Source organism: Scyliorhinus torazame, chromosome 4 (genome assembly GCF_047496885.1).
Source record: "Scyliorhinus torazame isolate Kashiwa2021f chromosome 4, sScyTor2.1, whole genome shotgun sequence".
Taxonomy (NCBI): Eukaryota; Metazoa; Chordata; class Chondrichthyes; order Carcharhiniformes; family Scyliorhinidae; genus Scyliorhinus; species Scyliorhinus torazame.
Genome location: NC_092710.1, coordinates 4,173,412 through 4,200,135, shown reverse-complemented (window position 1 = coordinate 4,200,135; position 26,724 = coordinate 4,173,412). Strand labels below are relative to the sequence as shown.

The 26,724-nt window shown below is 52.8% G+C and overlaps 1 protein-coding gene across 1 annotated transcript in view; it reads right to left on the bottom strand.

The window, feature by feature from the left end:
* Positions 1 to 6,636: 6,636 nt before the first annotated feature.
* The window catches only part of LOC140410101 (ubiquitin-conjugating enzyme E2 L3-like), an 81,091-nt gene continuing 61,003 nt past the window's right edge, over positions 6,637 to 26,724 (bottom strand). The window contains exon 4 of the mRNA XM_072498040.1: positions 6,637 to 7,727. Within this exon, the coding sequence (XP_072354141.1) occupies positions 7,573 to 7,727 (155 nt within the window). The 3' untranslated portion in view covers positions 6,637 to 7,572. The remainder of the gene's footprint in view (positions 7,728 to 26,724) is intronic.

The window sequence follows — 26,724 nt, the reverse complement described above, 5'->3', positions numbered from 1 at the left end:
GAGCTGCACTGACAGAGGGTCAGTACTGAGGGAGTGCTGCACTGTCAGAGGGTCAGTACTGAGGGAGTGCTGCACTGTCAGAGGGTCAGTACTGAGGGAGTGCTGCACTGTCAGAGGGTCAGTACTGAGGGAAAGCAGCCCAGTCGGAGGGACAGTACTGAAGGAGTGCCACACTGTCAGAGTGTCAGTACTGAGGGAGTTCTGCATTATCAGAGGGTCAGTACTGAGAGAGTGCTGCGCTGTCAGAGGGTCAGTACTGAGGGAGTGCTGCACTGTCAGAGGGCCAGTACTGAGGGAGTGCTGCACTGTCAGAGGGTCTGTACTGAAGGAGTGCTGCACTGTCAGAGGGCCAGTACTGAGAGAGTGCTGCACTGTCAGAGGGTCAGTACTGAGGGAGAGCTGCACTGTCAGAGGGTCAGTACTGAGGGAGAGCTGCACTGTCAGAGGGTCAGTACTGAGGGAGAGCTGCACTGTCAGAGGGTCAGTACTGAGGGAGAGCTGCACTGTCAGAGGGTCAGTACTGAGGGAGTGCCGCACTGTCAGGGGGTCAGTACTGAGGGAGTGCCGCACTGTCAGAGGCTCAGAACTGAGGGAGTGCTGCACTGTCAGAGGCTCAGAACTGAGGGAGTGCGGCACTGTCAGAGGGTCAGTACTGAGGGAGTGCTGCACTGTCAGAGGGTCAGTAATGAGGGAGTGCTGCACTGTCAGAGGGTCAGTACTGAGGGAGTGCCGCACTGTCAGAGGGTCAGTGCTGAGGGAGTGCCGCACTGTCAGAGGGTCAGTACTGAGGGAGTGCCGCACTGTCAGCGGGTCAGTACTGAGGGAGAGCTGCACTGTCAGAGGGTCAGTACTGGGGGAGTGCTGCACTGTCAGAGGGTCAGTACTGAGGGAGTGCTGCACTGTCAGAGGGTCAGTACTGAGGGAGCTGCACTGTCAGAGGGTTAGTACTGAGGGAGTGTTGCACTGACAGAGGGTCAGTACTGAGGGAGTGCTGCACTGTCAGAGGGTCAGTACTGAGGGAGTGCCGCACTGTCAGAGGGTCAGTACTGTGGGAGTGCTGCACTGTCAGAGGGTCAGTACTGGGGGAGTGCCGCACTGTCAGAGGGTAAGTACTGAGGGCGTGCTGCACTGTCAGAGGGTCAGTACTGAGGGAGCTGCACTGTCAGAGGGTTAGTACTGAGGGAGTGTTGCACTGACAGAGGGTCAGTACTGAGGGAGTGCTGCACTGTCAGAGGGTCAGTACTGAGGGAGTGCCGCACTGTCAGAGGGTCAGTACTGAGGGACTGCTGCACTGTCAGAGGGTCAGTACTGGGGGAGTGCTGCACTGTCAGAGGGTCAGTACTGAGGGAGTGCTGCACTGTCAGAGGGTCAGTACTGAGGGAGCTGCACTGTCAGAGGGTCAGTACTGAGGGAGCTGCACTGTCAGAGGGTTAGTACTGAAGGAGTGTTGCACTGACAGAGGGTCAGTACTGAGGGAGTGCTGCACTGTCAGAGGGTCAGTACTGAGGGAGTGCTGCACTGTCAGAGGGTCAGTACTGAGAGAGTGCCACACTGTCAGAGGGTCAGTACTGAGAGAGTGCCGCACTGTCAGAGGGTCAGTACTGAGGGAGTGCCGCACTGTCAGAGGGTCAGTACTGAGGGAGTGCCGCACTGTCAGACGGACAGTACTGTGGGAGTGCCACACTGTCAGAGGGTCAGTCCTGAGAGAGGGCTGCACTGTTAAAGGGTCAGTACTGAGGGAGTGCCGCACTGTCAGAGGGTCAGTACTGAGGGAGTGCTGCACTGTCAGAGGGTCAGTACTGAGGAAGTGCTGCACTGTCAGAGCGTCAGTACTGAGGGAGTGCTGCACTGTCAGAGGGTCAGTACTGAGGGAGAGCTGCGCAGTCAGAGGGCCAGTACTGAGGGAGTGCTGCACTGTCAGACGGTCAGTACTGAAGGAGTGCCGCACTGTCAGAAGGTCAGTACTGAGAGAGTGCTGCACTGTCAGAGGGTCAGTACAGAGGGAGTGCCGCACTGTCAGAGGGTCAGTACTGAGAGAGTGCTGCACTGTCAGAGGGTCAGTACAGAGGGAGTGCCGCACTGTCAGAGGGTCAGTACTGAGGGAGTGCCGCACTATCAGAGGGTCAGCACTGAGGGAGCGCTGCACTGTCAGAGGGTCAGTACTGAGGGAGTGCTGCACTGTCAGAGGGTCAGTACTAATGGAGTGCCACACTGTCAGAGTGTCAGTACTAAGGGAGTGCCGCACTGTCAGAGGGTCAGTACTGAGGGAGTGCTGCACTGTCAGATGGTTAATACTGAGGGAGTACTGCACTGTCAGAGGTCAGTACTAAGGGAGTGCTGCACTGTCAGAGGGACAGTACTGAGGGAGTGCCGCACTGTCAGAGAGTCAGTGCTGAGGGAGTGCTGCACTGTCAGAGGGTCAGTACTGCGGGAGTGCCGCACTGTCAGAGTGTCAGTACTGAGGGAGTGCTGCACTGTCAGAGGTTCGGTACTGAGGGAGTGCTGCACTGTCAGAGGCTCAGTACTGAGGGAGTGCTGCATTGTCAGAGGGTCAGTACTGAGGGAGCGCTGCACTGTCAGAGGGTCAGCACTGAGGGAGCGCTGCACTGTCAGAGGGTCAGTACTGAGGCAGTGCTGCACTGTCAGAGGGTCAGTACTGAGGGAGCGTTGCACTGTCAGAGGGTCAGTACTGAGGGAGTGCTGCACTGTCAGAGGGTCAGTTATGAGCGAGTGCCGCACTGCCAGAGAGTCAGTACTGAGGGAGTGCCGCACTGTCAGAGGGTCAGTACTGAGGGAGTGCCGCACTGTCAGAGAGTCAGTACTGAGGGAGTGCCGCACTGTCCGAGGGTCAGTACTGAGGGAGTTCTGCACTGTCAGAGGGTCAGTACTGAGGGAGCGCTGCACTGTCAGAGGGTCAGGACTGAGGGAGCGCTGCACTGTCAGAGGGTCAGTACTGAGGGAGTGCTGCACTGTCAGAGGGTCAGTAACTCCTTGTGTACATGCACATACAGAGATCACTACACCTTTGGCGCCTCTAGAGTCTAGAAAGCCTTTTCCTTCTTCAATTTATTCAGTGACTCGGCCTCCGTGTCCTCTGTGGTGGAAAATTCCAGGTGTTCACCAGCCTCCGGGTGAAGGACTGTCTCCTCGGCTCAGTCCTAAATGGCCTGTCCCTGTATCCTGAGACTGTGACCCCCCGTTGTTGTAGAACCTTCCGTCTAGAGGAAACAACATCCCCTCGTCCAGTCTGTCCGGCCCGCTCACCATTTTATCCGTTTCCCTCTGATCCCCTCCTCATTCTTCTAACCTCCAGGCACCACGGGCCCAGTCGACCCAATGTCGCCTCATCCGACAATCCCGCCGTCCCAGGAACCAGCCTGGCCATTGTTTGTCCGTCCGAAGTCGATAAGCTCACCTTTGTCCACGTTATGCTGCGTCTGCCAGACATTCGCCCTCTCGCTCAACTTGCCTCAATCACCTTGAAGCCTCGTAACGTCCTCGTCGCCACTCGCATCTTCACCGAGTTTCATGTGATCAGCAAACTTGGAAAATTACATTTGGCTCCCTCATCTAAATCATTGATGTGCATCGAGAACAGCTGATCCCTGCGGGACACCACTCGTCGCTGCCTGCCACTTCCCAAAAAAACATTTATGCCGACTCTCTTTCCTGTCTGCTAACCAATTCTCAAACCCTGTCACGATATTACCCCAACCCCATGTGCTTGGATTTTACACAATTAACCTCTTAGGTGGCTCTTCCTCAAAAGCTTCCTGAAAATCCAAATACATCACATCCACTGGTTCACCCTGATCTATTCTACCAGTTGCATCCTCAAAACTCCAGTCGGACATGATGTTGAATTTGTCCCATCCTGTTGATAGTTTCTAGGTGCCATGTTGTCACATCCTTTAGAATAGACTCCAGCATTTTCCCTGCTACTGGCGTTGGGCTATCCGTTGGTGTCCCGCAAGGATCAGCTGTTCTCGATGCACATCAATGATTTAGATGAGGGAGCCAAATGTAATTTTCCAAGTTTGCTGATGACATGAAACTCGGTGGAGATGCGAGTGGCGACGAGGACGTTAAGAGGCTTCAAGGTGATTGAGGCAAGTTGAGCGAGAGGGCGAATACCTGTGATTCCGTTTTCTCCCCTTCTCCTTTATTAATTAGCAGGTTTACACCCCCCCCCCCACCCTCCAATCTGCTGCGACTATCGCGGAATCTGCAGAATGTTTGGTGGATGACAACCAGAACATTGATGGTTTAGAACCCTGTGCTGTAGATTACGGAGATTTCAATCTCGTTCTTTTCTCCAGCACTATTTTTCTCGGGATGCTCATTTCCTTCAATTCCTCCTTCTCAATCGAACCTCGATTCCTGACCGTGTCTGGGAAGTATCCACATAGACAGAAGTAAAGTAATTGTTTGACTTCTCAGCCGTTTCCTTGTTGTCGATTATCGTATCTCCTGGTTCGGACTGTACGGGACCTACATTTGTCTTCACTAATCTTTTTCTCTTCATTTACTCATCCAAACTTTTACAGTCGCTTTTGGTAAATAAGTTAAACTGTTAAATAAATTAAGAACCCATGGTGTTAAGGGTAAGATCCTGGCATGGATAGAGGATTGGCTGACTGGCAGAGAGTGGGGATAAAGGGGTATTTTTCAGGATGGCAGCCGGTGACTAGTGGTGTGCCTCAGAGGTCGGTGTTGGGCCCACAACTTTTCACAACATACATTAATGATCTGGAAGAAGGTACAAAAGGCACTGTTGCTAAGTTTGCAGATGATACAAAGATCTGTAGAGGGACAGGTAGTATTGAGGAAGCAGGGGGGCTGCAGAAGGACTTGGACAGGCTCGGAGAGCGGGCAATGAAGTGGCAGATGGAATACAATGTGGAAAAGTGTGAGGTTCTGCACTTTGGAAGGAGGAATTTAGGCACAGACTATTTTCTAAATGGGGAAAGGCTTCGGAAAGCAGAAGCACAAAGGGACTTGGGAGTCCTTGTTCCCGATTCTCTTAAGGTTAACGTACAGGTTCAGTCGGCAGTTAGGAAGGCAAATGCAATGTTAGCATTCATGTCGAGAGGGCCAGAATACAAGACCAGGGATGTACTTCTGAGGCTGTGTAAGGTTCTGTTCAGACCCCATTTGGAGTATTGTGAGCAGTTTGGGCCCCGTGTCTAAGGAAGGATGTGCTGGTCTTGGGAAGGGTCCAGAGGAGGTTCACAAGAATGATCCCCGGAATGAAGAACTTGTCGTATGAGGAACGGTTGAGGACTCTGGGTCTGTGCTCAGTGGTGTTTAGAAGGATGAGGGGGAATCTTATTGAAACTTACAGGATACTGCGAGGCCTGGATAGAGTGGACGTGGAGAGGATGTTTCCACTTGGAGGAAAAACTAGAAGCAGAGGACACCATCTCGGACTAAAGGGACGATCCTTCACAACAGAGATGTGGAGGAATTTCTTCAGCCAGAGGGTGGTGAATCTGTGGAACTCTTTGCTGCAGGAGGCTGTGGAGACCAAATCACTGAATGTCTTTAAGACGGAGATAGATAGGTTCTTGATTAATAAGGGGATCAGGGGTTATGGGGAGAAGGCAGGAGAATGGGGATGAGAAAATATCAGCCATGATTGAATGGCGGAGCAGATTCGATGGGCCGAGTGGCCTAATTCTGCTCCTATGTCTTATGGTCTTATGTTCATCGCAAGTTTACACCCATATTCTATTTTCCCCTCTTAATCCACCTCTTTGCGCTTCGCTGAATTCTGAACTGCTCGCAGCCCCCTGGCTCGCTGCTTTTTCAGCAACTCTCCTTCAGATCGAACACCATGCTTAATTTATTTTGTTAGCCATGGTTGGGCGACCTTCCTCGTGTTTTGCGTCAGAAAGGAATGTCTAATTGCTGCAAAGTGTTCATTCCTTCCTTGAACGGTTAGCACTGTTGCTTCACAGCTCCAGGGTCCCGGGTTCGATTCCCGGCTCGGGTCACTGTCTGTGCGGAGTCTGCACGTCCTCCCCCGTGTCTGCGTGGGGTTTCCTCCGGGAATTTCGGTTTCCTCCCACGAGCCCCGAAAGACGTGCTTGTTGGGTGAATTGGACATTCTGAATTCTCCCGCCGTGTACCCGGACAGGCGCCGGAGTGTGGCGACCAGGGGCTTTTCACAGCAACTTCACTGCAGTGTTAATGTAAGCCTACTTGCGACAATAATAAAGATTATTATTATTATTACGTATTAGCCTATCCGCTGTCTTGCTTTTTAACGACACTCCCCTATCTGAGTCAATCACCCCTCATGCTTTCATAGTTGCCTTTGTTTAGGTTTCGGACCCCAGTATCCGATTGGACTACTTAATTTTCCATACCAATGACGAATTCCATCATGTTATGGTCACTATTTCCTAAATGATACCGCACAACAAGGTTATTAATAAACCCCTAACGTTGCATGTTTGCAAATCAGGGATTGCATCTTCCCCAGTTGGTTTTCTGAGCCAACATCCTTTCTCACCAGGGCACCCTGACCTTAACAATGCTGCCCCACCTCCTTTACCGCTTGGTGTGTCCAGCATTGCTGGTGTAGTGGTGGGAGACATAGACACACACACACACACACACACACACACGCAATAAGCTTGTCAATTATACTTTAATCTTCCGAAGAGCTCAGATGCGGAGACCATTTTTAAAAATGTCCCTGTTGTACTAATTAGAAAAAAGAAATTCTATCACAGCAAAACTGATTAACTAAAGAGGTCCCATAACAATCCCATCCCTGACGCTCTTCCCTCCCTCCCTCAACCGCATCTCCTTCCCTCCCTCTCTTCTTCCCATCTTCATCCTCACCTTCCCACCCCCCCCACTCCTTCAGTCTCTATCACCCCCCCCCATCCTGTTTCTTTCCTTCCCTCACTCCTTTCCTCCCTTTCACCTTCCCTCCTTCAATCGCTCATCCCCCCCCCCCTCCTGCATTCCCCCCATCCCGCTCACCTTCCCTCCCTCCCCGTGATCCCTCCCCCTCCTTCCTTCCTTCCCACCCACCCCCCCTCTGGTAGCGCTCCCCATCCTCCTTCCTTCCTTCCCTCCCTCCTCCACTAATTTTGCCCTCCTTCCCATCCACTCCTCCCCTCCCCTTGGCCTCCGTCCCCCCCTATTGCTGCTCCCTCCCTCCCTCCTTTCTCCCTCCCTCCTTCCTCCCGCCCATCCTCCCCCCACAACCGTTGACCTTTCTCGTTCCTGCCCTACCCATGTGGGCGGAGGGGTGTGGTGGGGGGGGGGGGGGGGGGGGGAGGAGGAGGCAAAAGGACTGGTAAGGGGCATCGGGGGACCTCACCTGGGGGGTAACTCCCCCTCCCTCCCTTGACAATAAAACGACGACAAAGACGAGAACAGATCGCGAGACCTGAAGGAGTGACAGACCGACAAGGGAATCAGCGGTGGATCATGATGGGGCGTTCGGGGCGGATGGGGTGGGACTGGGGAGGGGGGGGTTCGGAAAATGGAGGGGTTAGGTTCGGTCAGGGGTCAGAGGGTGGGGGAGGAGGGTCAAAGGCCGAGGGTCGCCCTTCAATTCGCCGGCCGCTTCTCGCTGTACTTTTTCGTGTGCTCCTCCGCGTTCTGGAGGAACCTCTTGCGGTTCTTGCTGTACTCCTCCGCCAGCTCGATACGGAGGGGGTGCTCCGGTTCGGGATTGTCAATCAGGTTCACCAGGGATTCAATAACTGCCGGGGGGGGGGGGGGGGGGGGCGAGGGAGGGAAGAAGAAAAAACAGAGACGGGTCAATAACAAAACGAGAGGACGGAGAGCTCCCTTCGGCCTGTGCCCTGGTCCCCATTGAGCCCGCCCACCCCCGCTCCCAGCCGCGCGCGCAGGTCACGAGCTGTGGCGGCCTGCGGGGGACAAGGCCGGGTGGCGGGGGAACGGCCGTCTGATGTTCCCCTCTCTCCGTCACGCAGCACCAGTCCGACAGCCTGTCCCGCGGGGATAGTGAGGGACGAGACTGAGCGCAGGTCGGGAACACAGTCGTCAGCAATAATCAGCCGCTCAGTCCCCCGCTATCCCTCCGTCTGTGTGTCTCTCTCTATCCCTCCGTCTCTGTGTCTCTCTCTATCCCTCTGACTGTGTGTCGCTCTCTATCCCTCCGTCTGTGTGTCTCTCTCTATCCCTCCGTCTCTGTGTCTCTCTCTATCCCTCTGACTGTGTGTCGCTCTCTATCCCTCCGTCTGTGTGTCTCTCTCTATCCCTGCGTCTGTGTGTATCTCTCTATCCCTCCGTCTGTGTGTGTTTCTCTCTATCCCTCTGTCTGTGTGTCGCTCTCTATCCCTCCGCCTGTGTGTCTCTCTCTATCCCTCCGTCTGTGTGTCTCTCTCTATCCCTCCGTCTGTGTGTCTCTCTCTATCCGTCAGTCTCTGTGTCTCTCTCTATCCGTCCGTCTCTGTGTCTCTCTCTATCCGTCCGTCTGTGTGTCTCTCCCTATCCCTCCGTCTGTGTGTCTATCTCTATCCCTCCTTCTGTGTGTCTCTCTCTATCCCTCCGTCTGTGTGTCTCTCTCTATCCCTCCGTCTGCGTGTCCCTCTCTATCCGTCAGTCTCTGTGTCTCTTTCTATCCGTCCGTCTCTGTGTCTCTCTCTATCCGTCCGTCTGTGTGTCTCTCCCTATCCCTCCGTCTGTGTGTCTCTCCCTATCCCTCCGTCTGTGTGTCTCTCTCTATCCCTCCTTCTGTGTGTCTCTCTCTATCCCTCCGTCTGTGTGTGTCTCTCTATCCCTCCGTCTGTGTGTCTCTCTCTATCCGTCAGTCTCTGTGTCTCTCTCTATCCGTCCGTCTCTGTGTCTCTCTCTATCCGTCCGTCTGTGTGTCTCTCCCTATCCCTCCGTCTGTGTGTCTCTCTCTATCCCTCCTTCTGTGTGTCTCTCTCTATCCCTCCGTCTGTGTGTCTCTCTCTATCCCTCTGACTGTGTGTCGCTCTCTATCCCTCCGTCTGTGTGTCTCTCTCTATCCCTCCGTCTGTGTGTGTTTCACTCTATCCCTCTGTCTGTGTGTCGCTCTCTATCCCTCCGTCTGTGTGTCTCTCTCTATCCCTTCGTCTGTGTGTCTCTCTCTATCCCTCCGTCTGTGTGTCTCTCTCTATCCCTCCGTCTGTGTGTGTTTCACTCTATCCCTCTGTCTGTGTGTCGCTCTCTATCCCTCCGTCTGTGTGTCTCTCTCTATCCCTCCGTCTGTGTGTATCTCTCTATCCCTCCGTCTGTGTGTGTTTCACTCTATCCCTCTGTCTGTGTGTCGCTCTCTATCCCTCCGCCTGTGTGTCTCTCTCTATCCCTTCGTCTGTGTGTCTCTCTCTATCCCTCCGTCTGTGTGTCTCTCTCTATCCCTCCGTCTGTGTGTCTCTCTCTATCCCTCCGTCTGCGTGTCTCTCTCTATCCCTCCGTCTGTGTGTCTCTCTCTCTATCCCTCCATCTGTGTGCCTCTCTCTATCCCTCCGTCTGTGTGTCTCTTTCTATCCCTCCGTCTGTGTGTCTCTCACTATCCCTCCGTCTGTGTGTGTTTCTTTCTATCCCTCCGTCTGTGTGTCTCTCTCTATCCCCCGCCTGTGTGTCTCTCTCCATCCCTCCGTCTGTGTGTGTTTCTCTATATCCCTCCGTCTGTGTGTCTCTCTCTATCCCTCCGTCTGTGTGTCTCTCTCTATCCCTCCGTCTGTGTGTGTCTCTCTATCCCTCCATCTGTGTGTCTCTCTCTATCCCTCCGTCTGTATGTCACTCTCTATCCCTCTGCCTGTGTGTGTCTCTCTATCCCTCCGTCTGTGTGTCTCTCTCTACCCCTCCGTCTGTTTGTCTCTCTCTATCCCTCCGTCTGTGTGTCTCTCTCTATCCCACCCTCTGTGTGTCTCTCTCTATCTCTCCGTCTGTGTGTCTCTCTCTATCCCACCGTCTGTGTGTCTCACTCTATCTCTCCGTCTGTGTGTCTCTCTCTCTATCCCTCCGCCTGTGTGTCTCACTCTCTATCTCTCCGTCTGTGTGTCTCTCGCTATCCCTCCGTCTGTGTGTCTCTCTATATCCCTCCGTCTGTATGTCTCTCTCTATCCCTCCGTCTGTGTGTCTTTCTATCCCATCCGTCTGTGTGTCTTTCTCTATCCCTCCGTCTGTGTATCTCTCCCTATCCCTCCGTCTGTGTGTCTCTCTCTATCCCTCCGTCTGTGTGTCTCTCTCTATCCCCCCGTCTGTGTGTCTCTCTCTATCGCTCCGTCCGTTTGTCCCTCTCTAGCCCTCCGTCTGTGTGTCTCTCTCTAGCCCTCCCTCTGCGTGTCTCTCTCTATCCCTCCGTCTGTGTGTCTCTCTCTCTATCCCTCCGTCTGTGTGTCTCTCTCTATCCCTCCGCCTGTGTGTGTCTCTATCTATCCCTCCGTCTGTTTGTTTCTCTCTATCCCTCCGTCTGTGTGTCTCTCTCTACCCCTCCGTCTGTGTGTGTCTCTCTATCCCTCCGTCTGTGTGTCTCTCTCTCTATCCCTCCGTCTGTGTGTGTCTCTCTATCTCTCCGTCTGTGTGTCTCTCTCTCTCTATCTCTCCATCTGTGTGTCTCTCTCTCTATCCCGCCGTGTGTGTCTCTCTCTCTATCCCTCCGTCTGTGTGTCTCTCTCTATCCCTCCGTCTGTGTGTCTCTCTCTATCCCTCCGTCGTGGTTCTCACTCTCTATCCCTCCGTCTGTCTGTCTCACTCTCTATCTCTCCGTCAGTGTGGCTCTCTCTATCCCTCCGTCTGTGTGTCTCTCTCCATCCCTCCGTCTGTATGTGTCTCTCTATCCCTCCATCTGTGTGTCTCTCTCTATCTCTCCGTCTGTGTGTCTCTCTATCTCTCCGTCTGTCTCTCTCTCTATCCCTCCGTCGGTGTGTCTCTCTCTATCCCTCCGTCAGTGTGTCTCTTTCTATCCCTCCGTCTGTGTGTCTCTCTCCATTCCTCCGTCTGTGTGTTTCTCTTTCTATCCCTCCGTCTGTGTGTCTCTCTATCCCTCCCTCTGTGTGTGTCTCTATCTCCCCGTCTGTGTGTCTTTCTCTATCCCTCCATCTGTGTCTCTCTCTCTATCCCTCCGTCTATGTGTCTCTCTCTATCCCTCCGTCTGTGTGTCTCTCTCTATCCCTCCGTCTGTGTGTGTCTCTTTCAATCCCACCGTCTGTGTGTCTCTCTAGCCCTCCGTCTGTGTGTCTCTCTCTATCCCTCCGTCTGTGTGTCTCTCTCTATCCGGCCGTCTGTGTGTCTCTCTCTATCCCTCCGTCTGTGTGTCTCTCTCTTTCCCTCCGTCTGTGTGTCTCTCTCTTTCCCTCCGTCTGTGTGTCTCTCTATCCCTCCGTTTGTGTGTCTCTCTCGATCTCTCCGTCTGTGTGGCTCTCTCTAGCCCTCCGTCTGTGTGTGTCTCTTTCTATCCCTCCGTCTGTGTGTCTCTCTCTATCCCTCCGTCTGTGTGTCTCTCTCTATTCCTCCGTCTGTGTGTGTCTCTTTCTATCCCTCCATCTGTGTGTCTCTCAATCCCTCCCTCTGTGTGTGTCTCTATCTCCCCGTCTGTGTGGCTTTCTCTATCCCTCCATCTGTGTCTCTCTCTCTATCCCTCCGTCTGTGTGTCTCTCTCTATCCCTCCGTCTGTGTGTCTCTCTCTATCCCTCCGTCTGTGTGTCTCTCTCTATCCCTCCATCTGTGTGTCTCTTTTATTCCCTCCGTCTGTGTGTCTCTCTCTATCCCTCCGTCTGTGTGTCTCTCTCTCTATCCCTCCGTCTGTGTGCCTCTCTCTATCCCTCCGTCTGTGTGCCTCTCTCTATCCCTCCGTCTGTGTGTCTCTATCTATCCCTCCGCCTGTGTGTCTCTCTCCATCCCTCCGTCTGTGTGTCTCTCTCTCTATCCCTCCGTCTGTGTGTCTCTCTCTATCCCTCCGACTGTGTGTGTCTCTCTATCCCTCCGTCTGTGTGACTCTCTCTCTATCCCTCCGTCTGTTTGTCTTTCTCTCTGTCCCTCCGTTTGTGTGTCTCTCTCTATCCCTCCGTCTGTGTCTCTCTCACTATCCCTCCGTCTGCGTGTGTCTCTCTAGCTCTCCGTCTGTGTGTCTTTCTCTATCCCTCCGTCTGTGTGTCTCTCTCTATCCCTCCGTCTGTGTGTCTCTCTCTATCTCTCCGTCTGTGTGTGTCTCTCTAGCTCTCCGTGTGTGTCTCTCTCTCTATCCCGCCGTCTGTGTGTCTCTATCTATCCCTCCATCTGTGTGTCCCTCTCTCTATCCCTCCGTCTGTGTGTCTTTCTCTATCCCTCCGTCTGTGTCTCTCTCTCTATCCCTCCGTCTGTGTGTCTCTCTCTATCCATCCGTCTGTGTGTCTCTCTCTATCTCTCCGTCTGTGTCTCTCTCTCTATCCCTCCATCTGTGTGTCTTTCTCTATCCCTCCGTCTGTGTCTCTCTCTCTATCCCTCCGTCTGTGTGTCTCTCTCTATCCCTCCGTCTGTGTGTCTCTCTCTATCCCTCCGTCTGTATCTCTCTTTCTATCCCTCCATCTGTGTGTCTTTCTCTATCCCTCCATCTGTGTCTCTCTCTCTATCCCTCCGTCTGTGTGTCTGTGTGTCTCTCTCTCTCTATCCCTCCGTCTGTGTGTCTCTCTCTATTTCTCAGTCTGTGTGTCTCTCTCTATCCCTTCGTCTGTGTGTCTCTCACACTATCCTTCCATCTGTGTTACTCTCTCTCTCTATCCCTCCGTCTGTGTGTCTCTCTCTATCCCTCCGTCTGTGTGTCTCACTCTCTATCTCTCCGTCTGTGTGGCTCTCCCTATCCCTCCGTCTGTCTCTCTCTCTCCATCCCACCGTCTGTATGTCTCTCTCTATCGCTCCGTCTGTGTGTCTCTCTATCCCTCCGTTTGTGTGCCTCTCTCTATCTCTCCGTCTGTGTGTCTCTCTCTAGCCCTCCGTCTGTGTGTCTCTCTCTATCCCTCCGTCTGTGTGTGTCTCTTTCTATCCCTCCGTCTGTGTGTCTCTCTCTATCCCTCCGTCTGTGTGTCTCTCTCTATTCCTCCGTCTGTGTGTGTCTCTTTCTATCCCTCCGTCTGTGTGTCTCTCTATCCCTCCGTCTGTGTATGTCTCTCTCTATCCCTCCGTCTGTGTGTCTCTCTCTATCCCTCCGTCTGTGTGTCTCTCTCTATCCGGCCGTCTGTGTGTCTCTCTCTATCCTTCCGTCTGTGTGTCTCTATTTCTATCCCTCCGTCTGTGTGTCTCTCTATCCCTCCGTCTGTGTGTCTCTCTCTCTATCCCTCCGTCTGTGTGTCTCTCTCTATCCCTCCGTCTGTGTGTCTCTCTCTATCCCTCCGTCTGTGTGTCTCTCTTTATACCACTATCTGTGTGTGTCTCTCTATCCCTCCGTCTGTTTGTCTCTATCTATCCCTCCGTCTGTGTGTGTCTCTCTTTATCCCTCCGTCTGTGTGTCTCTCTCTCTATCCCGCCGTGTGTGTCTCTCTCTCTATCCCTCCGTCTGTGTGTCTCTCTCTATCCCTCCGTCTGTGTGTCTCTCTCTATCCCTCCGTCGTGGTTCTCACTCTTTATCCCTCCGTCTGTCTGTCTCACTCTCTATCTCTCCGTCAGTGTGGCTCTCTCTATCCCTCCGTCTGTGTGTCTCTCTCCATCCCTCCATCTGTATGTGTCTCTCTATCCCTCCATCTGTGTGTCTCTCTCTATCTCTCCGTCTGTGTGTCTCTCTATCTCTCCGTCTGTCTCTCTCTCTATCCCTCCGTCGGTGTGTCTCTCTCTATCCCTCCGTCAGTGTGTCTCTTTCTATCCCTCCGTCTGTGTGTCTCTCTCCATTCCTCCGTCTGTGTGTTTCTCTTTCTATCCCTCCGTCTGTGTGTCTCTCTATCCCTCCCTCTGTGTGTGTCTCTATCTCCCCGTCTGTGTGTCTTTCTCTATCCCTCCATCTGTGTCTCTCTCTCTATCCCTCCGTCTATGTGTCTCTCTCTATCCCTCCGTCTGTGTGTCTCTCTCTATCCCTCCGTCTGTGTGTGTCTCTTTCAATCCCACCGTCTGTGTGTCTCTCTAGCCCTCCGTCTGTGTGTCTCTCTCTATCCCTCCGTCTGTGTGTCTCTCTCTATCCGGCCGTCTGTGTGTCTCTCTCTATCCTTCCGTCTGTGTATCTCTCTTTCTATCCCTCCGTCTGTGTGTCTCTCTCTTTCCCTCCGTCTGTGTGTCTCTCTCTTTCCCTCCGTCTGTGTGTCTCTCTATCCCTCCGTTTGTGTGTCTCTCTCGATCTCTCCGTCTGTGTGGCTCTCTCTAGCCCTCCGTCTGTGTGTGTCTCTTTCTATCCCTCCGTCTGTGTGTCTCTCTCTATCCCTCCGTCTGTGTGTCTCTCTCTATTCCTCCGTCTGTGTGTGTCTCTTTCTATCCCTCCATCTGTGTGTCTCTCAATCCCTCCCTCTGTGTGTGTCTCTATCTCCCCGTCTGTGTGGCTTTCTCTATCCCTCCATCTGTGTCTCTCTCTCTATCCCTCCGTCTGTGTGTCTCTCTCTATCCCTCCGTCTGTGTGTCTCTCTCTATCCCTCCGTCTGTGTGTCTCTCTCTATCCCTCCATCTGTGTGTCTCTTTTATTCCCTCCGTCTGTGTGTCTCTCTCTATCCCTCCGTCTGTGTGTCTCTCTCTCTATCCCTCCGTCTGTGTGCCTCTCTCTATCCCTCCGTCTGTGTGCCTCTCTCTATCCCTCCGTCTGTGTGTCTCTATCTATCCCTCCGCCTGTGTGTCTCTCTCCATCCCTCCGTCTGTGTGTCTCTCTCTCTATCCCTCCGTCTGTGTGTCTCTCTCTATCCCTCCGACTGTGTGTGTCTCTCTATCCCTCCGTCTGTGTGACTCTCTCTCTATCCCTCCGTCTGTTTGTCTTTCTCTCTGTCCCTCCGTTTGTGTGTCTCTCTCTATCCCTCCGTCTGTGTCTCTCTCACTATCCCTCCGTCTGCGTGTGTCTCTCTAGCTCTCCGTCTGTGTGTCTTTCTCTATCCCTCCGTCTGTGTGTCTCTCTCTATCCCTCCGTCTGTGTGTCTCTCTCTATCTCTCCGTCTGTGTGTGTCTCTCTAGCTCTCCGTGTGTGTCTCTCTCTCTATCCCGCCGTCTGTGTGTCTCTATCTATCCCTCCATCTGTGTGTCCCTCTCTCTATCCCTCCGTCTGTGTGTCTTTCTCTATCCCTCCGTCTGTGTCTCTCTCTCTATCCCTCCGTCTGTGTGTCTCTCTCTATCCATCCGTCTGTGTGTCTCTCTCTATCTCTCCGTCTGTGTCTCTCTCTCTATCCCTCCATCTGTGTGTCTTTCTCTATCCCTCCGTCTGTGTCTCTCTCTCTATCCCTCCGTCTGTGTGTCTCTCTCTATCCCTCCGTCTGTGTGTCTCTCTCTATCCCTCCGTCTGTATCTCTCTTTCTATCCCTCCATCTGTGTGTCATTCTCTATCCCTCCATCTGTGTCTCTCTCTCTATCCCTCCGTCTGTGTGTCTGTGTGTCTCTCTCTCTCTATCCCTCCGTCTGTGTGTCTCTCTCTATTTCTCAGTCTGTGTGTCTCTCTCTATCCCTTCGTCTGTGTGTCTCTCACACTATCCTTCCATCTGTGTTACTCTCTCTCTCTATCCCTCCGTCTGTGTGTCTCTCTCTATCCCTCCGTCTGTGTGTCTCACTCTCTATCTCTCCGTCTGTGTGGCTCTCCCTATCCCTCCGTCTGTCTCTCTCTCTCCATCCCTCCGTCTGTATGTCTCTCTCTATCCCTCCGTCTGTGTGTCTCTCTATCCCTCCGTTTGTGTGCCTCTCTCTATCTCTCCGTCTGTGTGTCTCTCTCTAGCCCTCCGTCTGTGTGTCTCTCTCTATCCCTCCGTCTGTGTGTGTCTCTTTCTATCCCTCCGTCTGTGTGTCTCTCTCTATCCCTCCGTCTGTGTGTCTCTCTCTATTCCTCTGTCTGTGTGTGTCTCTTTCTATCCCTCCGTCTGTGTGTCTCTCTATCCCTCCGTCTGTGTATGTCTCTCTCTATCCCTCCGTCTGTGTGTCTCTCTCTATCCCTCCGTCTGTGTGTCTCTCTCTATCCGGCCGTCTGTGTGTCTCTCTCTATCCTTCCGTCTGTGTGTCTCTATTTCTATCCCTCCGTCTGTGTGTCTCTCTATCCCTCCGTCTGTGTGTCTCTCTCTCTATCCCTCCGTCTGTGTGTCTCTCTCTATCCCTCCGTCTGTGTGTCTCTCTCTATCCCTCCGTCTGTGTGTCTCTCTTTATACCACTATCTGTGTGTGTCTCTCTATCCCTCCGTCTGTTTGTCTCTATCTATCCCTCCGTCTGTGTGTGTCTCTCTTTATCCCTCCGTCTGTGTGTGTCTCTCTTTATCCCTCCGTCTGTGTGTATCTCTCTATCCCTCCGTCTGTGTGTCTCTCTCTATCCCTCCGTCTGAGAGCCTCTCTCACTATCACTCCGTCTGTGTGTCTCTCTCAATCCCTCCGTCTGTGTGTCTCTCTCTATCCCTCCGTCTGTGTGTCTCTCTCTAACCCTCCGTCTGTGTGTCTCTCTCTATCTCTCCGTCTGTGTGTCTCTCTCTATCCCTCCGTCTGTGTGTCTCTCTCTATCCCACCCTCTGTGTGTCTCTCTCTCTATCTCTCCGTCTGTGTGTCTCTCTCTATCCCTACGTCTGTGTGTCTCTCTATATCCCACCGTCTGTGTGTCTCTCTCTATCCCTCCGTCTGTGTGTCTCTCTCTATCTCTCCGTCTGTGTGTCTCTCTCTAGCCCTCCGTCTGTGTGTCTCTCTCTATCCCTCCGTCTGTGTGTGTCTCTTTCTATCCCTCCGTCTGTGTGTCTCTCTCTATCCCTTCGTCTGTGTGCCTCTCTCTATTCCTCCGTCTGTGTGTGTCTCTTTCTATCCCTCCGTCTGTGTGTCTCTCTATCCCTCCGCCTGTGTATGTCTCTCTCTATCCCTCCGTCTGTGTGTCTCTCTCTATCCCTCCGTCTGTGTGTCTCTCTCTATCCGGCCGTCTGTGTGTCTCTATCTATCCTTCCGTCTGTGTGTCTCTATTTCTATCCCTCCGTCTGTGTGTCTCTCTATCCCTCCGTCTGTGTGTCTCTCTCTCTATCCCTCCGTCTGTGTGTCTCTCTCTATCCCTCCGTCTGTGTGTCTCTCTCTATCCCTCCGTCTGTGTGTCTCTCTCTATCCCTCCGTCTGTGTGTCTCTCTTTATACCACCATCTGTATGTGTCTCTCTATCCTTCCGTCTGTTTGTCTCTAACTATCCCTCCGTCTGTGTGTGTCTCTCTTTATCCCTCCGTCTGTGTGTATCTCTCTATCCCTCCGTCTGTGTGTCTCTCTCTATCCCTCCGTCTGAGAGCCTCTCTCACTATCACTCCGTCTGTGTGTGTCTCTCTATTCCTCCGTTTATGTGTCTCTCTCTCTATCCCTCCGTCTGTGTGTCTCTCTCTCTATCCCTCCGTCTGTGTGTCTCTCTCTATCCCTCCGTCTGTGTGTCTCTCTCTATCCCACCCTCTGTGAGTCTCTCTCTCAATCTCCCCGTCTGTGTGTCTCTCTCTATCCCTCCGTCTGTGTATCTCTCTCTATCCCTCCGTCTGTGTGTCTCTCTATCCCTCCGTCTGTGTGTGTCTCTTTCTATCCCTCCGTCTGTGTGTCTCTCTGATCCCTCCGTCTGTGTGTCTCTCTCTATTCCTCCGTCTGTGTGTGTCTCTTTCTATCCCTCCGTCTGTGTGTCTCTCTATCCCTCCCTCTGTGTGTGTCTCTATCTCCCCGTCTGTGCGTCTCTCTGATCCCTCCGCCTGTGTGTGTCTCTATCCCTCCGTCTGTGTATCTCTCTCTATCCCTCCGTCTGTGTGTCTCTCTATCCCTCCGTCTGTGTGTGTCTCTTTCTATCCCTCCGTCTGTGTGTCTCTCTGATCCCTCCGTCTGTGTGTCTCTCTCTATTCCTCCGTCTGTGTGTGTCTCTTTCTATCCCTCCGTCTGTGTGTCTCTCTATCCCTCCCTCTGTGTGTGTCTCTATCTCCCCGTCTGTGCGTCTCTCTGATCCCTCCGTCTGTGTGTCTCTCTATCCCTCCCTCTGTGTCTCTCTCTCTATCCCTCCGTCTGTGTGTCTCTCTCTATCCCTCCGTCTGTGTTTCTCTCTTTATCCCTCCGTCTGTGTGTCTCTTTTATTCCCTCCGTCTGTGTGTCTCTCTCTATCCCTCCGTCTGTGTGTCTCTCTCTCTATCCCTCCGTCTGTGTGCCTCTCTCTATCCCTCCGTCTGTGTGCCTCTCTCTATCCCTCCGTCTGTATGTCTCTATCTATCCCTCCGCCTGTGTGTCTCTCTCCATCCCTCCGTCTGTGTGTCTCTCTCTCTATCCCTCCGTCTGTGTGTCTCTCTCTATCCCTCCGACTGTGTGTGTCTCTCTATCCCTCCGTCTGTGTGACTCTCTCTCTATCCCTCCGTCTGTTTGTCTTTCTCTCTGTCCCTCCGTTTGTGTGTCTCTCTCTATCCCTCCGTCTGTGTCTCTCTCACTATCCCTCCGTCTGCGTGTGTCTCTCTAGCTCTCCGTCTGTGTGTCTTTCTCTATCCCTCCGTCTGTGTGTCTCTCTCTATCCCTCCGTCTGTGTGTCTCTCTCTATCTCTCCATCTGTGTGTGTCTCTCTAGCTCTCCGTGTGTGTCTCTCTCTCCATCCCGCCGTCTGTGTGTCTCTATCTATCCCTCCATCTGTGTGTCCCTCTCTCTATCCCTCCGTCTGTGTGTCTTTCTCTATCCCTCCGTCTGTGTCTCTCTCTCTATCCCTCCGTCTGTGTGTCTCTCTCTATCCATCCGTCTGTGTGTCTCTCTCTATCTCTCCGTCTGTGTCTCTCTCTCTATCCCTCCATCTGTGTGTCTTTCTCTATCCCTCCGTCTGTGTCTCTCTCTCTATCCCTCCGTCTGTGTGTCTCTCTCTATCCCTCCGTCTGTGTGTCTCTCTCTATCCCTCCGTCTGTATCTCTCTTTCTATCCCTCCATCTGTGTGTCTTTCTCTATCCCTCCATCTGTGTCTCTCTCTCTATCCCTCCGTCTGTGTGTCTCTCTCTATCCCTCCGTCTGTGTGTCTCTCTCTGTCCCTCGGTCTGTGTGTCTCTCTCTATCCCTCCGTCTGTGTGTCTCTCTCTATCCCTCCGTCGTGTGTCTCTCTCACTATCCCTCCGTCTGTGTGTCTCTCTCTCTCTATCCCTCCGTCTGTGTGTCTCTCTCTATTTCTCAGTCTGTGTGTCTCTCTCTATCCCTTCGTCTGTGTGTCTCTCACACTATCCTTCCATCTGTGTTACTCTCTCTCTCTATCCCTCCGTCTGTGTGTCTCTCTCTATCCCTCCGTCTGTGTGTCTCACTCTCTATCTCTCCGTCTGTGTGGCTCTCCCTATCCCTCCGTCTGTCTCTCTCTCTCCATCCCTCCGTCTGTATGTCTCTCTCTATCCCTCCGTCTGTGTGTCTCTCTATCCCTCCGTTTGTGTGCCTCTCTCTATCTCTCCGTCTGTGTGTCTCTCTCTAGCCCTCCGTCTGTGTGTCTCTCTCTATCCCTCCGTCTGTGTGTGTCTCTTTCTATCCCTCCGTCTGTGTGTCTCTCTCTATCCCTCCGTCTGTGTGTCTCTCTCTATTCCTCCGTCTGTGTGTGTCTCTTTCTATCCCTCCGTCTGTGTGTCTCTCTATCCCTCCGTCTGTGTATGTCTCTCTCTATCCCTCCGTCTGTGTGTCTCTCTCTATCCCTCCGTCTGTGTGTCTCTCTCTATCCGGCCGTCTGTGTGTCTCTCTCTATCCTTCCGTCTGTGTGTCTCTATTTCTATCCCTCCGTCTGTGTGTCTCTCTATCCCTCCGTCAGTGTGTCTCTCTCGCTATCCCTCCGTCTGTGTGTCTCTCTCTATCCCTCCGTCTGTGTGTCTCTCTCTATCCCTCCGTCTGTGTGTCTCTCTTTATACCACTATCTGTGTGTGTCTCTCTATCCCTCCGTCTGTTTGTCTCTATCTATCCCTCCGTCTGTGTGTGTCTCTCTTTATCCCTCCGTCTGTGTGTATCTCTCTATCCCTCCGTCTGTGTGTCTCTCTCTATCCCTCCGTCTGAGAGCCTCTCTCACTATCACTCCGTCTGTGTGTGTCTCTCTATTCCTCCGTTTGTGTGTGTCTCTCTCTATCCCTCCGTCTGTGTGTCTCTCTCTCTATCCCTCCGTCTGTGTGTCTCTCTCAATCCCTCCGTCTGTGTGTCTCTCTCTCTCCCTCCGTCTGTGTGTCTCTCTCTAACCCTCCGTCTGTGTGTCTCTCTCTATCTCTCCGTCTGTGTGTCTCTCTCTATCCCTCCGTCTGTGTGTCTCTCTCTATCCCACCCTCTGTGTGTCTCTCTCTCTATCTCTCCGTCTGTGTGTCTCTCTCTATCCCTACGTCTGTGTGTCTCTCTATATCCCACCGTCTGTGTGTCTCTCTCTATCCCTCCGTCTGTGTGTCTCTCTCTATCTCTCCGTCTGTGTGTCTCTCTCTAGCCCTCCGTCTGTGTGTCTCTCTCTATCCCTCCGTCTGTGTGTGTCTCTTTCTATCCCTCCGTCTGTGTGTCTCTCTCTATCCCTCCGTCTGTGTGCCTCTCTCTATTCCTCCGTCTGTGTGTGTCTCTTTCTATCCCTCCGTCTGTGTGTCTCTCTATCCCTCCGCCTGTGTATGTCTCTCTCTATCCCTCCGTCTGTGTGTCTCTCTCTATCCCTCCGTCTGTGTGTCTCTCTCTATCCGGCCGTCTGTGTGTCTCTCTCTATCCTTCCGTCTGTGTGTCTCTATTTCTATCCCTCCGTCTGTGTGTCTCTCTATCCCTCCGTCTGTGTGTCTCTCTCTCTATCCCTCCGTCTGTGTGTCTCTCTCTATCCCTCCGTCTGTGTGTCTCTCTCTATCCCTCCGTCTGTGTGTCTCTCTCTATCCCTCCGTCTGTATGTCTCTCTTTATACCACCATCTGTATGTGTCTCTCTATCCCTCCGTCTGTTTGTCTCTAACTATCCCTCCGTCTGTGTGTGTCTCTCTTTATCCCTCCGTCTGTGTGTATCTCTCTATCCCTCCGTCTGTGTGTCTCTCTCTATCCCTCCGTCTGAGAGCCTCTCTCACTATCACTCCGTCTGTGTGTGTCTCTCTATTCCTCCGTTTGTGTGTCTCTCTCTCTATCCCTCCGTCTGTGTGTCTCTCTCTCTATCCCTCCGTCTGTGTGTCTCTCTCTATCCCTCCGTCTGTGTGTCTCTCTCTATCCCACCCTCTGTGAGTCTCTCTCTCTATCTCTCCGTCTGTGTGTCTCTCTCTATCCCTACGTCTGTGTGTCTCTCTATATCCCTCCGTCTGTGTGTCTCTCTCTATCCCTCCGTCTGTGTGTCTCTCTCTATCCCTCCGTCTGTGTGTCTCTCTCTATCCCTCCGTCTGCGTGTCTCTCTCTATCCGGCCGTCTGTGTGTCTCTCTCTATCCTTCCGTCTGTGTGTCTCTCTCTATCCCTCCGTCTGTGTATCTCTCTCTATCCCTCCGTCTGTGTGTCTCTCTATCCCTCCGTCTGTGTGTGTCTCTTTCTATCCCTCCGTCTGTGTGTCTCTCTGATCCCTCCGTCTGTGTGTCTCTCTCTATTCCTCCGTCTGTGTGTGTCTCTTTCTATCCCTCCGTCTGTGTGTCTCTCTATCCCTCCCTCTGTGTGTGTCTCTATCTCCCCGTCTGTGCGTCTCTCTGATCCCTCCCTCTGTGTGTGTCTCTATCTCCCCGTCTGTGTGTCTTTCTCTATCCCTCCATCTGTGTCTCTCTCTCTATCCCTCCGTCTGTGTGTCTCTCTCTATCCCTCCGTCTGTGTTTCTCTCTTTATCCCTCCGTCTGTGTGTCTCTCTATCCCTCCGTCTGTGTGTCTCTATCTATCCCTCCGTCTGTGTGTCTCTCTCTATCCCTCCGTCTGTGTGTCTCTATCTATCCCTCCGTCTGTGTGCCTCTCTCTATCCCTCCGTCTGTGTGTCTCATTCTATCCCTCCGTCTGTGTGTCTCTCTCCATCCCTCCGTCTGTGTGTCTCTCTCTCTATCCCTCCGTCTGTGTGTCTCTCTCTATCCCTCCGTCTGTGTGTGTCTCGCAATCCCTCCGTCTGTGTGTGTCTCTCTCTATCTCTCCGTCTGTGTCTCTCTCTCTATCCCTCCGTCTGTGTGTCTCTCTCTATCCCTCCGTCTGTGTGTGTCTCGCAATCCCTCCGTCTGTGTGACTCTCTCTCTATCCCTCCGTCTGTTTGTCTTTCTCTCTATCCCTCCGTTTGTGTGTCTCTCTCTGTCCCTCCGTCTGTGTGTCTCTCTCCATCCCTCCGTCTGTGTCTCTCTCACTATCCCTCCGTCTGTGTGTGTCTCTCTAGCTCTCCGTCTGTGTGTCTCTCTCTATCCCTCCGTCTGTGTGTCTTTCTCTATCCCTCCGTCTGTGTGTCTCTCTCTATCTCTCCGTCTGTGTGTGTCTCTCTAGTTCTCCGTCTGTGTCTCTCTCTCTATCCCGCCGTCTGTGTGTCTCTATCTATCCCTCCATCTGTGTGTCTCTCTCTCTATCCCTCCGTCTGTGTCACTTTCTCTATCCCTCCGTCTGTGTCTCTCTCTCTATCTCTCCGTCTGTGTGTCTCTCTCTATCCCTCCGTCTGTGTGTCTCTCTCTATCCCTCCGACTGTGTCTCTCTCTCTATCCCTCCATCTGTGTGTCTTTCTCTATCCATCCGTCTGTGTCTCTCTCTCTATCCCTCCGTCTGTGTGGCTCTCTCTATCCCTCCATCTGTGTGTCTCTCTCTATCCCTCCGTCTGTATCTCTCTCTCTATCCCTCCATCTGTGTGTCTTTCTCTATCCCTCCATCTGTGTCTCTCTCTCTATCCCTCCGTCTGTGTGTCTCTCTCTATCCCTCCGTCTGTGTGTCTCTCTCTGTCCCTCGGTCTGTGTGTCTCTCTCTTTCCCTCCGTCTGTGTGTGTCTCTCTATCCCTCCGTCTGTGTGTCTCTCTCTAACCCTCCGTCTGTGTGTCTCTCTATCTCTCCGTCTGTGTGTCTCACTCTATCCCTCCGTCTGTGTGTCTCTCTCTATCCCACCCTCTGTGTGTCTCTCTCTATCCCTCCGTCTGTGTGTCTCTCTCTATCCCTCCGTCTATGTATCTCTCTCTATCCCTCCGTCTGTGTGTCTCTCTCTATCCCTCCGTCTGTATCTCTCTTTCTATCCCTCCATCTGTGTGTCTTTCTCTATCCCTCCATCTGTGTCTCTCTCTCTATCCCTCCGTCTGTGTGTCTCTCTCTATCCCTCCGTCTGTGTGTCTCTCTCTGTCCCTCGGTCTGTGTGTCTCTCTCTATCCCTCCGTCTGTGTGTCTCTCTCTATCCCTCCGACTGTGTGTATCTCTCTATCCCTCCGTCGTGTGTCTCTCTCACTATCCCTCCGTCTGTGTGTCTCTCTCTCTCTATCCCTCCGTCTGTGTGTCTCTCTCTATTTCTCAGTCTGTGTGTCTCTCTCTATCCCTTCGTCTGTGTGTCTCTCACACTATCCTTCCATCTGTGTTACTCTCTCTCTCTATCCCTCCGTCTGTGTGTCTCTCTCTATCCCTCCGTCTGTGTGTCTCACTCTCTATCTCTCCGTCTGTGTGGCTCTCCCTATCCCTCCGTCTGTCTCTCTCTCTCCATCCCTCCGTCTGTATGTCTCTCTCTATCCCTCCGTCTGTGTGTCTCTCTATCCCTCCGTTTGTGTGCCTCTCTCTATCTCTCCGTCTGTGTGTCTCTCTCTAGCCCTCCGTCTGTGTGTCTCTCTCTATCCCTCCGTCTGTGTGTGTCTCTTTCTATCCCTCCGTCTGTGTGTCTCTCTCTATCCCTCCGTCTGTGTGTCTCTCTCTATTCCTCCGTCTGTGTGTGTCTCTTTCTATCCCTCCGTCTGTGTGTCTCTCTATCCCTCCGTCTGTGTATGTCTCTCTCTATCCCTCCGTCTGTGTGTCTCTCTCTATCCCTCCGTCTGTGTGTCTCTCTCTATCCGGCCGTCTGTGTGTCTCTCTCTATCCTTCCGTCTGTGTGTCTCTATTTCTAACCCTCCGTCTGTGTGTCTCTCTATCCCTCCGTCTGTGTGTCTCTCTCTCTATCCCTCCGTCTGTGTGTCTCTCTCTATCCCTCCGTCTGTGTGTCTCTCTCTATCCCTCCGTCTGTGTGTCTCTCTTTATACCACTATCTGTGTGTGTCTCTCTATCCCTCCGTCTGTTTGTCTCTATCTATCCCTCCGTCTGTGTGTGTCTCTCTTTATCCCTCCGTCTGTGTGTATCTCTCTATCCCTCCGTCTGTGTGTCTCTCTCTATCCCTCCGTCTGAGAGCCTCTCTCACTATCACTCCGTCTGTGTGTGTCTCTCTATTCCTCCGTTTGTGTGTGTCTCTCTCTATCCCTCCGTCTGTGTGTCTCTCTCTCTATCCCTCCGTCTGTGTGTCTCTCTCAATCCCTCCGTCTGTGTGTCTCTCTCTCTCCCTCCGTCTGTGTGTCTCTCTCTAACCCTCCGTCTGTGTGTCTCTCTCTATCTCTCCGTCTGTGTGTCTCTCTCTATCCCTCCGTCTGTGTGTCTCTCTCTATCCCACCCTCTGTGTGTCTCTCTCTCTATCTCTCCGTCTGTGTGTCTCTCTCTATCCCTACGTCTGTGTGTCTCTCTATATCCCACCGTCTGTGTGTCTCTCTCTATCCCTCCGTCTGTGTGTCTCTATCTCTCCGTCTGTGTGTCTCTCTCTAGCCCTCCGTCTGTGTGTCTCTCTCTATCCCTCCGTCTGTGTGTGTCTCTTTCTATCCCTCCGTCTGTGTGTCTCTCTCTATCCCTCCGTCTGTGTGCCTCTCTCTATTCCTCCGTCTGTGTGTCTCTCTATCCCTCCGCCTGTGTATGTCTCTCTCTATCCCTCCGTCTGTGTGTCTCTCTCTATCCCTCCGTCTGTGTGTCTCTCTCTATCCGGCCGTCTGTGTGTCTCTCTCTATCCTTCCGTCTGTGTGTCTCTATTTCTATCCCTCCGTCTGTGTGTCTCTCTATCCCTCCGTCTGTGTGTCTCTCTCTCTATCCCTCCGTCTGTGTGTCTCTCTCTATCCCTCCGTCTGTGTGTCTCTCTCTATCCCTCCGTCTGTGTGTCTCTCTCTATCCCTCCGTCTGTGTGTCTCTCTTTATACCACCATCTGTATGTGTCTCTCTATCCCTCCGTCTGTTTGTCTCTAACTATCCCTCCGTCTGTGTGTGTCTCTCTTTATCCCTCCGTCTGTGTGTATCTCTCTATCCCTCCGTCTGTGTGTCTCTCTCTATCCCTCCGTCTGAGAGCCTCTCTCACTATCACTCCGTCTGTGTGTGTCTCTCTATTCCTCCGTTTGTGTGTCTCTCTCTCTATCCCTCCGTCTGTGTGTCTCTCTCTCTATCCCTCCGCCTGTGTGTCTCTCTCTATCCCTCCGTCTGTGTGTCTCTCTCTATCCCACCCTCTGTGAGTCTCTCTCTCTATCTCTCCGTCTGTGTGTCTCTCTCTATCCCTACGTCTGTGTGTCTCTCTATATCCCTCCGTCTGTGTGTCTCTCTCTATCCCTCCGTCTGTGTGTCTCTCTCTATCCCTCCGTCTGTGTGTCTCTCTCTATCCCTCCGTCTGCGTGTCTCTCTCTATCCGGCCGTCTGTGTGTCTCTCTCTATCCTTCCGTCTGTGTGTCTCTCTCTATCCCTCCGTCTGTGTATCTCTCTCTATCCCTCCGTCTGTGTGTCTCTCTATCCCTCCGTCTGTGTGTGTCTCTTTCTATCCCTCCGTCTGTGTGTCTCTCTGATCCCTCCGTCTGTGTGTCTCTCTCTATTCCTCCGTCTGTGTGTGTCTCTTTCTATCCCTCCGTCTGTGTGTCTCTCTATCCCTCCCTCTGTGTGTGTCTCTATCTCCCCGTCTGTGTGTCTTTCTCTATCCCTCCATCTGTGTCTCTCTCTCTATCCCTCCGTCTGTGTGTCTCTCTCTATCCCTCCATCTGTGTGTCTCTCTCTCTATCCCTCCATCTATGTGTGTCTCTCTTTTTCCCTCCGTCTGTGTGTCTCTCTATCCCTCCGTCTGTGTGCCTCTCTCTATCCCTCCGTCTGTGTCTCTCTCTCTATCCCTCCGTCTGTGTGTCTCATTCTATCCCTCCGTCTGTGTGTCTCTCTCTATCCCTCCGTCTGTGTGTCTCTCTCTCTATCCCTCCATCTGTGTGTCTCTCTCTATCCCTCCGTCTGTGTGTCTCATTCTATCCCTCCGTCTGTGTGTCTCTCTCTATCCCTCCGTCTGTGTGTCTCTCTCTCTATCCCTCCGTCTGTGTCTCTCTCTCTATCCCTCCGTCTGTGTGTCTCATTCTATCCCTCCGTCTGTGTGTCTCTCTCTATCCCTCCGTCTGTGTGTGTCTCTCTATCCCTCCGTCTGTGTGACTCTCTCTCTATCCCTCCGTCTGTTTGTCTTTCTCTCTGTCCCTCCGTTTGTGTGTCTCTCTCCATCCCTCCGTCTGTGTGTCTCTCTCTATCCCACCCTCTGTGTGTCTCTCTCTATCCCTCCGTCTGTGTGTCTCTCTCTATCCCTCCGTCTATGTATCTCTCTCTATCCCTCCGTCTGCGTGTCTCTCTCTATCCCTCCGTCTGTGTATCTCTCTCTATCCCTCCGTCTGTGTGTCTCTCTCTATCCCTCCGTCTGTGTGTCTCACTCTATCCCTCCGTCTGTGTGTCTCTCTCTATCCCACCCTCGGTGTGTCTCTCTCTATCCCTCCGTCTGTGTGTCTCTCTCTA